The 10,814-nt window shown below is 40.0% G+C and overlaps 1 protein-coding gene across 2 annotated transcripts; it reads left to right on the forward strand.

Annotated features, from left to right (window-relative positions):
• The first annotated feature begins 1,316 nt into the window (after positions 1-1,316).
• znf346 (zinc finger protein 346) lies at positions 1,317-9,544 on the forward strand. 2 transcript variants are annotated; one of them, XM_084730066.1, is made up of 7 exons: positions 1,317-1,433; positions 3,571-3,674; positions 4,844-4,936; positions 6,022-6,160; positions 6,371-6,607; positions 6,694-6,793; positions 7,663-9,544. In XM_084730066.1, the coding sequence occupies exons 1-7, from the start codon at positions 1,340-1,342 to the stop codon at positions 7,865-7,867; spliced, it is 972 nt and encodes a 323-aa protein (XP_084586192.1). In that variant the 5' UTR covers positions 1,317-1,339; the 3' UTR covers positions 7,868-9,544. The 2 variants fall into 2 exon arrangements, with proteins under 2 accessions (XP_084586192.1, XP_084586193.1); XM_084730067.1 differs by having other exon boundaries at positions 6,374-6,607.
• The last annotated feature ends 1,270 nt before the right edge of the window (positions 9,545-10,814 follow it).

Raw genomic sequence — 10,814 nt, forward strand, 5'->3', positions numbered from 1 at the left:
TTTTTTACTCTTTTTTACTTTATTCCTCTCTCCTACAGTCTCCATTACAATTACATGCTAATTGACAATTTTGCAAATTAGTCATTTAGTGATTTCTGGTGACTTTTAGGACAGCCAATAGCTGCTTTCCTTACTGAGGAGTTGGCAGCACTGTATCCTGCTTGTTACATGGTTATGCACTAAACAAAATCAGTAATTTGACACAAAAGCTTCTTTTGTGTTTGTGAATCAGAGAGATAAAAATCACTGCAGCAAGGATTTCACCTCTTCCATTATGCAGATTGCAGACAGCGAGCACGAGCCTGTCAGTTTACATCAGATGATTCTGAGTCAATGACAGTTAACAATTATTTGTTTGGTCCAAGAAATGTCAGAAAATGGTGAAAAATGTCGATCAACACTGAATGTCAACTCAAAGATATTCAGTTTACTGTCAGAGAGACGTACAGAAAATATTCACACTTAAGAAGCTGAAATCAGAGAATTTGGAGCTTCTTCCTAAAAAATGACTCAAAACAATTAATTATCAAAATAGATGCAGATAAATTTAACAGTCTACCAATTAAAGATTAATCACTGCAGCTCTAAGTGTATTAGTTTGTCCAGCTGTTCCTTCATTTACAATTGATTGATTGATTGACTGATTGATTGATTTAAAGACAAAAAAACGTGAAATTTCCACCCAGTGAAACATTTCTTAATCATAATGAACGTGTGTGCACTGAGCATGGTAGAATGTTGTCCTTTATTTTAAAATTATAATCTTACTAATAATCCCCATTTTCTACTAAATTATTGAAGATGTTCCTTTCCATTCTTCCATTTGACAAGCTTTCAGTTTATCTACACACTCTGTCAAATGACTCAAAATACTAACTTTATTAATTCTTTTTGTGTTGATATGATTAGGACCAATCCTTCTGCAAAAGAGGACCAGAGACACCCACAGAAAGACGGACACTGACATGGACCAAAGTCCAAAAGGTGAAGTGTATTAAAAGGGGGGAAATGGCAAATAAATCATAATTACATGTGAGTACTCAGAATAATCAGGCCGTAACTGAACGTTGTAAAGATCTGCAGACTACAGGTAACCTACAGGTGATCTAACAGGATGCTCGCGTCTCCTCCTCTAGTCTCTCCTAGTCCGACTTGACTGCAGCTTCTTGTCTCCACCTCCCGCTGCGGCCTCCTGATCTCGTCTACTCGCGCAGTTCATCTCGAACGTACCTAATACACCACACGGGAGGGCAGGGCTGGATCGTCCAAACCCCGCCCTCCCCGCGTGCCGCAGCCAATAGCCTGCTTCTATTTTCCTCCGTCTGCCTGTCGGCTACGCATGCGCATTAGGACGCCGCTGGTTGCAATAGAAATTATGGCCGACGCGATGCAGACTGAGGATTTTCCTTACTTACCTTCGGGGCCGGCGGAGGGTATGGCCAGTTTCTTTCCTACTTTACGGCTTATTTTAAAGCAGCATGTGTCAGTGCACTCACTTCCAGTTGGGGCTGATTCAGCTAAAAATGCCGGTGCTGCCGTTAGCTTCCTGCAAGCTAACGTTAGCCGGTATTGCAGGGTTGCTAAACTTAGCTAAGCTAGCAGTCCCCGTTTCGGCTCCAAGGTCGATGAGAGCGTGTCTGCATCCGATGTGACTCCAAATTATTATGAATGATTCCTCCGCCTGTGGACCAGTGGAGACTGAGGGAAGCTTCACTGGGTTTCACTCTGCAGACCTGCGTGTTTTAGGTCATATGCGTGGTGCACTTAACAGCTTGCGGCAATCCTGTTCATGCGTGTTTGTTTAGTGCTTGTAACGCACGCAGTTAACACAAGACACACGATACTTTTGAACTTTTGAATGGATGGATGTGTATGAAACGCCCGAATGCAGTTTTTCAGAACTGTGTTTGTGAATTTTGTTCAGTCTTTCACTGCTGCCAGCTTTGTGTTAGCAGACCATCATTAGCAAATGCTTGCAGTGAAAATCCCCCCTCTAACACTTGAGTCAGTTTGAGCATGTAACTTCTATTCTGCACTACTAATGTGTTGCCAAAACATACAAGAAAACAGCTAGACATGCAGTTTCAGGAGCCAGTGAAATAGCTGTGGCTTCCTGGATACAGCAGAACAGATATTATCTTGAATTCTGTTTTATCACAATGTTATGGTTATTTTCTTCTTCTGTCTGAAGGCTACATTATAGCTGAGTCAGTCAAACTGTTGTTGTTAGTTAGGCTTCATTGAATGAATGGTGGATGACACTGCCTGCTTGGTAGAAGACTGTCTCAAGAGTTAAATTATCTAATTAAAGGAGTCATTCCCAACTTGTTAAACAGGGGAATAACTATCATGAAATCTAGAATTGCAATGATTAATAGGTTAGTTGTCAACTATTAAAGTAATCTCTTTTTTCATAATTGTTTTGACTTCTTTTAAAAGAAAAAAATGTCCCAATTCTCAGATTTCAGTTTGTCAAATGTGAATATTTTCTGTTTTCTTTACTCCTTTATGACAATAAACTGAATATCTTTGTGTAACTAACAAAATAAGATTTTTGTCATTTGACATGTGAGGATGTCATCTTGATGTCTGGAAAACCCTGATCAACATTGTTCACCATTTTGTGACGTTTGATGAACCAAACAGCTAATTGCCTAATCTAGAAAAAAAAATGAACCTTGAAAATAAGCGTTAGCTGCAGCCCCAGTTGACCACTAATAATAAATAATAAACTATTTATAGAGCACACTTGAAAAACAGCAGGTGTTGACTAAGGTGTGTCTGTGCAGCTAAATATACATTTTTTTTCAGTTGCAGAGAACTGCACCACTGATGCAGCCTGTCATAGAACAGAACACTTTTCTTGATATTAGCACCTTTAACTACCTGCCTGTTGCACATTAGGTGCCAAATCTAAGCGATATGAGTCTGACTGTTAAGATCCTGTGATGTCTGAAGAAATCCATGAGGAACCTTTGTGTAACAGGACACCTGTGACTGAATGACAAGCAGCCGTAAAATATTTAAACAAACAGAGAGATGAAGGCGGTGATGTTTCCACGTCTGAAAGGGTTCAGTTAAATAGTGCTCATCCAAACCAGCTAAGTAAAATGTCGTGCTGCTACGCTGCTCATATCCAACCAAATATAACACTTGGCCTCTGGTAGGTGAGGTAGTTAGACCCAAAACATGCGTCTGTGTTCATAGATTTTTTGTATAGATGTTTGCCAGCGTGATTGCATGTATTGTTAAAGTGTGCACAATGGTGTCGTCTTACATTTACCAGCTGGGAATTACTCACAGTGAGAAAGGAAGCTTATTTTAAAGGAGACTTGCTTCAAAAACTCTATAAAAATCAAATTCAGAGGATTATAGCACCATTGAAGTTGGACACTTTTGCGTTTTCTTATGTCCCTAAAAGAAAAGTATTTTGAACAGAGCTGTCGAGCTGAATTGTTGTTTGAACTTTTTCCACAGATTTTTTTTTTTTTACGTTGTGTTATAATTGCATTTTCCCAGAAGACGTAACCTGATTAAAAACCTCCTGTTTCTCTCTCCACCCCCCTGCAGTAAATAAGATGATAAAGGAGCATGGCGACCTGTTTTCTGACTCCCAGTGTAAAGTCTGCAGTGCTGTCCTAATTTCGGAGTCTCAGAAGTTGACTCATTATCAGGTCAGTGAGCCCAAAGACTATCTGCTGCTGCTGTTTCAGTGCCAGGGGTCTTTACTTATTTTTGATGGTGTTACTATACTCAGTGGTCGTGGGAAAGCTGCAAGATTATTAGCTGGAAGGTGTGATTATTAAATGTGCTCTACATAACATTGGTGACTTAATTATTAATATAAAATCACATCATTATGAAGCTGGTGAGGTAGGTAGTATTGACGAGGTGCAATCAAGTCACAACTTTTTATTCTCATGTCTGACAACAGAAACATAAATATAAAAAAAAAAATCCTCATGCTCATTCTGAATCTGATGCCTGCAACACATTCCGAAAAAGTTTGCACAGCAGCATGTTTACCACTGTGATACATCACTTTTTCTTTTAACAACACTGAGTAAGTGGAAGATATACGACTTCAGCTGCTAATGTACCACACATTTTCAGTGGGAGACAGGTCTGGACTGCAGGCAGGTCAGTCTAGTACCTGAACTCTTTTACTACGAAGACACGCTGCTGGAACACGTGCAGGACACCGTGAGCACTAACAAACCCCCCAGGGTCTTTCTTTAGCCGGGAGGACGCAATATCTATGATTTCCAAAAACAGTCTGAAACGTGGACTCGTCAGACCACAGCAGACTTTTCCACTTTGCGTCAGTCCGTCTCAGATGAGCTCGGGTCCAGAGAAGTCTGCAGTGTTTCTGGATGTTGTTGACATATGTCTTTCTCTTTGCATGGTAGAGTCTTAACTTGCATTTGTAGATGCAGAGACAAACACTGTTTACTGACAAACGGTTTTCCAAAGTGTTCCTGAACCCATGTAGTATCCTTTATACAGTGCAGTTTTTTTGGGGGGTGGGGGCTTTTTAGAATTTGGGTCATAGATGGCAAACTATTACTCATTAAAATGTTCATATTAGATAAATGTTGTTAACTAATCCACGCATCAGCGTACAAGGAGTGATTATACGTGAAATTTTGCAGCCATAATGGACATGTGTGTGTTCTTAAGATACAGATTGTATTGTCCTCTTGCCAGTTGTTGTTCAAAAGCAACATATCAGCCATTACAAGGCAGAAGCTGCCTCTTTCCTGTGTGACCTGTCATCAGATACATTTCCTCTGTGCTTCTGAAAAATCCATTTTGTGATAAACATCTGTTCTTATCTTTTCAGAGCAAGAAACATGCCAACAGAGTGCGCCGTTATCTTTCCATCCAAAATGAGAAGGAGACATCTTTCAAAAAGTTGAAGACATCACCTGACAGCGTGAGTAAAAAGTGCTCAGTTTTCTGAGTTATTGTAAGCTGAACATAATGTAAGAAATCAGCCAAACTTACAGTTAACTCTTGTCATATAAACTGAACTATCCGTTTGCAAACAATGAATTGAAAACACCAGTACTTTCTAAAATAATCTGATCTGATCCTGAACAAACTGAACAGTTACTGCTGCTCTTTGCACCACATTCGCCTTCACCCACAGGATCTCCTGCCATAACTGCTCGCTTCTGTGCTCCAGTTATATGCAGCTCACTTACCAGCCTGCAGTGGACTGCTAGTTAGAGCTGTCATGTTTTTTAAAATCAAGTCTGAGGAAATTCAAACTAACACGTCATTAATTGAAATGCAACCCACATAGTTTATGTCTAGAGATGCTGACCCACTTACTAACTGAGGCTGTGTGGCATCTATTAAATGTAGTTTTATGTTAAGTTGCACAAAAAATATCGTAATGGGAAATTTATATCATTATTTATTCCAGTAATGTTGCAATAACAATGGTGATGATGATGTCAAAGCACTTAATTTGAATTTGAATGAAAGCCAAAGTATATTTGTGAAGTTTTTTGATGGACTTCATTGTGAAAAATAAAGTTTAATAATAAATGCCAACAAATGTAATACTCCATCATTAACAATGAGCCCTTCTCAGGCTCAGCAGCTGCTGGTGGAAAAAATCCAACTTTATGAAACATCCTGCTGATGAAGACACTTAACAGATCAGACACACACAGGGAGAGACAGGGGAAGGCAGGCGGGGCGAGTTTTTGTGTGTGTGTGTGTGTGTGTGTGTGTGTGTGTGTGTGTGTGTGTGTGTGTGTGTGTGTGTGTGTGTGTGTGTGTGTGTGTGTGTGTGTTTTAAGAGTAAGCAGGGGTGCAGGTGTGTAACTGAGGAACAGAGAAGGGAAAAGCAAAGTGACCTGACTAAAGTAGTTTGTGACAAAAGAGTAAAATAAAAATGGTGAAAATTATAATTATTATATGTTATATTACCCTAGTTCTTATAATTCTAATAGTATTGTAATATAATGTTATTTATCATGTTATTAATAAAATCCCAACACCCCACAGAACATCAACGACGATGCTGCTGCTGTGTGTCATGTCTGTAACATGACCTTCTCCTCTCCTGTGGTGGCCACGTCTCACTACCAGGGCAAAGAACACGCCAAGAACCTGAGGCTGAAAACCGTCGGCCCCCAGACCCCAGGTATGAATGACTTCTCAGTTATTTTATTCATAACCTGCAGCTCTTTACCCTCCATTTTCTTTTCTAACTCTGTGTATTACATTTTATCTAATTTCTTATGTGACTGTATTATTAGTGTATGTGTTTTCTTTTGTGTGTCCTTTGTGATTCTGAGTGTAATTAACAACAACATATGTGTGATTGTGTGTTATTGTATCTCCTCTTGACCAGTAGCCTCCCAAACACCACCAACAGCTCAGCCGAAGAAGAAACCCGCAGAGGATTCGAGCAACGCGCCGGCGACGGGCAACAACAACAACAACAACAACCCGGACCGTTTCTGCTCCATCTGCCAGGCCTCCTTCAACAACCCGCTCATGGCCCAGCAGCACTACGTGGGCAAGAAGCACAGAAAACAGATGACCAAGCTGAAACTGATGGAGACGTACGGCCCGTCCACAGCACCAGGTCGGACCACGCAAACCAGCCACAAATCACGCCTTTGAAGAGAAATGAAATAATAAGCAGTAATCTCTCCTTTTCTGTGTCTGCAGCTTCCACACTAAAGGGCTACCCGTGCACCATCTGCAACATTGAACTCAACTCCGTGGAGCAGTACCAGTCTCATATCAGTGGTGCCAAACATAAGAATCAGTAAGTCCACACATCTCTGAACTTAAAGAATGTGAAATAAGTTTATAATCAGATTCACACTTTACAGTCTCCAAGTCTCCTAAAGTCCCGGCCTAAATCTTCACTGTAGCTCCTTAGCTTGCAGACATGTTGCAGCCATTATAATAGGTCTAGAATGTTAGCAGGATGCTAACACATAATGGGAGTTCCCATTGATGTGCTAACGTAAATTAGCATTGCAGCAATATTGACATAACAAACTGGTCCATTTTACTGCGCACATATAAAACTGTGTGCTCATACTTTCAGCCATATGTTTCCTCTGCTCTGTTGAAACAAACCAATATTTATTTTATGTTTAATTCTCTTGTACATTTACCACACTCATATGCTATCAAGTTTTGAAAGGACAGTTTTCAAGTTCAGTTTCCTGTGTGAAGGATGTTAATTTAAAGGTTCGCATATAAGCTGTGTGTAGTTTTTGGCCTAACATCTTATTTTATTTATTATTTTTTCACTGCACCTGTGTGATGTGTGAACAGTGAAACTTTACTTCATAACATATTTTATTTAGCACTTTTACATTATAGCAGTGATGCTGCTGAAATAAAACTGACTGACGTGCATTGTTTTTGGAAATTTCAGCCATGATATACAGTCTCTACAAGTGTACGATTCAACTTTTTCCCGTGTTCTGGTGCACAGAAAACTAATAAAATGGCAATAAATCATAATGTCAAATTGCACCTCGAGAATCACTATATATTATTGTGACCGTATCGAACTGGCATAGAAGTGCATCGTCTGAGGCCTGATGACATTCGGTGGAGCACCTTGACAGAAATGTCTCATAATAATCTTAAAATGTCTTTCTTTTTCTTTTTTTTTAGAGTGAAGAAATCAGGCCTGAACACAGCAGAGAACCAAGAAGCAGCAGAATCATCATTTGGTGGTGACAAGCAGTACACTGCAGCAGATGACCAGTATCCCCCCGCAGAAGAGCAGTACAGCGCTGCGGATGACCAGTACGCAGCCGGAGATAACCAGTACGCTCCAGAGGACTCTGAGTACTTGGAGGAGTACCAGTTTACTTGAGGCTCGGCTGGGACGGACTGCGGAGGATTCAAGTCAGGACTTGGAACGACACACAACAACCAGCCCCTTTAACACATTAACATCAACCTCCATGGACCTTCAGCTCCCGCCAGAGTCTCCTCTCAGTAGGTTTTCCCCTGGAACAGAGTCATCTAGACCCTGGAATACGCCAACGTGGTACTTTATCATTTTGGGTGAAAAGGTTAAAGAATGTGTTTTTTTTTTTTTGTTTTGTTTTGTTTGTGTTGTTTGCTTTCTCCTCCACTGAAATAAGCTTCAGCTGTCACGATAAAGAATGTCTGCGACGGTTCAACTGGCTTCTACTTCTTGTCACAAACATGACTGAAAACCATTTAACGTGTCATTGTTCGTCAATGCTGGTGCTGATATGATCGGTACTTCACTGTAGGAATATAAGCATTTTTTTCCTACAAACCCCTGCCCTCACTTAACATAAGAAGAGTTAACGTTTAAATGTTAAAGGGACAGTTCACCTGTATTTCTATTTTATCCATCTAGATTGATTCGGTCCGTGTTGCAGTTTTTGAGATATCAGCCTCAGAGACGTCTGCCTTCATGGTGCTCAAAGAGCCTAAAACAAAACTTTTGACAAACTCAACAGCAGAAGATGAGAAGAACTCATGAGTCATGTCCCCGCCCCTTTTTGGGTGAAAACAACTACTCTTAATTTTAGGGCTGCAGTTAACTGTCCTAGAGGACTTAAGAAACCAGAAAGTATTCACATTTGAGAAGCAGAAATCAGAGAATTTATTCAAGACATTTTTTGTTAAAACAGTGACTCAAAATGATTAAGTGTTTTTCAACATAATTTGTGATTAATTTAATAATCAATTAATCGTTGCTGCTATTTAAACTTGACTGGTTGTTAACACAAATTCTGAGGTCTTTGCTCTTTGGTCTCAAACGCATTAAAAAAGAAAAAACACATCGCTGTTAGGTTATTAGGAGCCCAAATCCTTTGGCCAGTCAGGTGAATAATTCTGCTATGTCTTTGCCAATCAATCGATCTGCGTTGTAACGTAGACAAATTAAAGAAATAAGGCTTCTTACAATCTGTCTCCATCAACGTAGACGACCCTGGCACATAAAACAAGCTTATTGAATCTTCATACGATGTGTTTCAAACATTTGTCACTTTTTTATATAATTATAACACTTTAATTTGCAGTTTAAAAGCAGTGGTTTTATGCTTGGGACATATTTTTGTCACAGGAAAAACTTTAGTTATCCAAAGATTTTTCAAAGTCACTTTGGTGTACAGGCACAATCGGCACACGTCATGTACTCGCATCTTTAACTAAGCTGTGGTGAAGAGTTTGACACAGATGCACACACTGACTGGCTGCTTTTACGATGCTTGTTGTCACCCAGAGGGGATGGTGGTCGTGGGACGTGCTCTTCAGAAATCATGGCCTAGTTACTCAAGATAATCCGCAGACCTTGTTGCAATTTCATCTCTCTGTCTGCAGTACAAATAAAGTAGTTCCTAGAAAGAACTTAACCAAAACATTTTAATTTTAACTGAAAATACTGTGAAATAACACTACAGATCTGACCAGACATTCTGTGCCGGCTTTCGACGCTCAGTGCGACTACAAGAGTACTGAGGTGTGAGACCCAGCCTCAGTGTACGTAATAAAAATGACCCAATCCTGACTGGAGGACTTTCCTACTGGGCGTCTGCAGATACTGACTCCGATGCTCAAACATGTATCTGACACGTTTAAATAACAGCTGCTACTAAATCTGACATCCCTTATTTTTAAAAAGGTATTTGACCCAAATACTGAAGGCCCTGATTTAAAGCTTTTATCTTTATGAACTTTAATAATTGATATCCTGGAATGATGTTCTGGAAGTGACGTGACCAGCCAGAGTGTTTAAAGGTGCAATGTGTAAAATATGGCTAGAATTGAAATGCTAACCAGTTATCCCTGACCCCTCCTGTCTCGGGCGAGGAACAGGCAGGAGTCAGACCTTCTCTAGTCTAATAAATAAACAACAGAAACTCACAAATCATCAAAGGAATGAAATATTTTTACACCTTTCATCTGTAATAAATTGCACACCTTCTGAATTCAACTTCGTCTTTTACCAAACTAAGACAAGCTTGTTCAGCGCTAATAATCACCAACTCTGGTTTGATCAAAAATAAATCCTTATTCCACCGCGTCACGTGAGAAAATATTCTGGCTTCATGCTGTCTCACTGAACCCTGACCTCCCTCATGCTCCTCTTCACGTCCCTCCTGTCCCCGTCTGCTGTCTTCATAGCTCCGAGTCGAGTCAGAGTGGTTATAAATCACCTCGGTACGGTATTCCCTGTCATCCAGCTGGTCTCCATCAGTCTTGGTGGCTGCATTCGGTCCTGGTCATAATAGAGCCTCTAGCTACAGGGCTAATTAAGCTAACGGAAGACGGGATCAGTTTGTGGTTACTCTGCTGTAGGGCTGCATAATTAATCAAAATCCCAATATAGCTTTCTGCAAACTGTATCAGAAAACTTTTAAATTGCTGAATGTTGTGAGGCAGAGAAAACATCTTCATTTTGTACAGATTCCTGCAAAAAAAATCACACCATATTCAATGTAACATGTTTTTCAATCAAAATAAGATAAAAGATGTGCAAATTATCATTACCTCCAATATCGCAAATCATATCGCAGTCGTAATATCAGTCAAAATAATCGCAATTAGATATTTTTTTCAAAACCGTTCAGCCCCACTCTGGTGATGCGCTGCCCTGTTTGTTTAAGAGTATAAATTTGACAGGTGGTTATATTTTACACACTGCACCTTTAACAAGAAGACACATCGCTCTGATTGAGTTGTGTTGACTACAGAAACACTCGTTCAGTTTACAGCTGTGCTGTTACAGAGTGGAGGTATTTTATTTGTGAGCGATCCTTGACGAGTACAGACAGCAG

This window comes from Lutjanus erythropterus, chromosome 11 (genome assembly GCF_056507025.1).
Source record: "Lutjanus erythropterus isolate fLutEry1 chromosome 11, fLutEry1.hap2, whole genome shotgun sequence".
NCBI classification, from domain to species: domain Eukaryota; kingdom Metazoa; phylum Chordata; class Actinopteri; order Lutjaniformes; family Lutjanidae; genus Lutjanus; species Lutjanus erythropterus.

Bases quoted from the DNA above. Each gene is read 5' to 3' on its own strand.
- znf346 (XM_084730066.1), top strand. From the start codon at position 1,340: ATGCGCATTAGGACGCCGCTGGTTGCAATAGAAATTATGGCCGACGCG. The intron at 6,161-6,370 runs GTATGAATGACT...CCTCTTGACCAG, and splicing joins CGTCGGCCCCCAGACCCCAG to TAGCCTCCCAAACACCACCA. The intron at 6,608-6,693 runs GTCGGACCACGC...CTGTGTCTGCAG, and splicing joins CGGCCCGTCCACAGCACCAG to CTTCCACACTAAAGGGCTAC.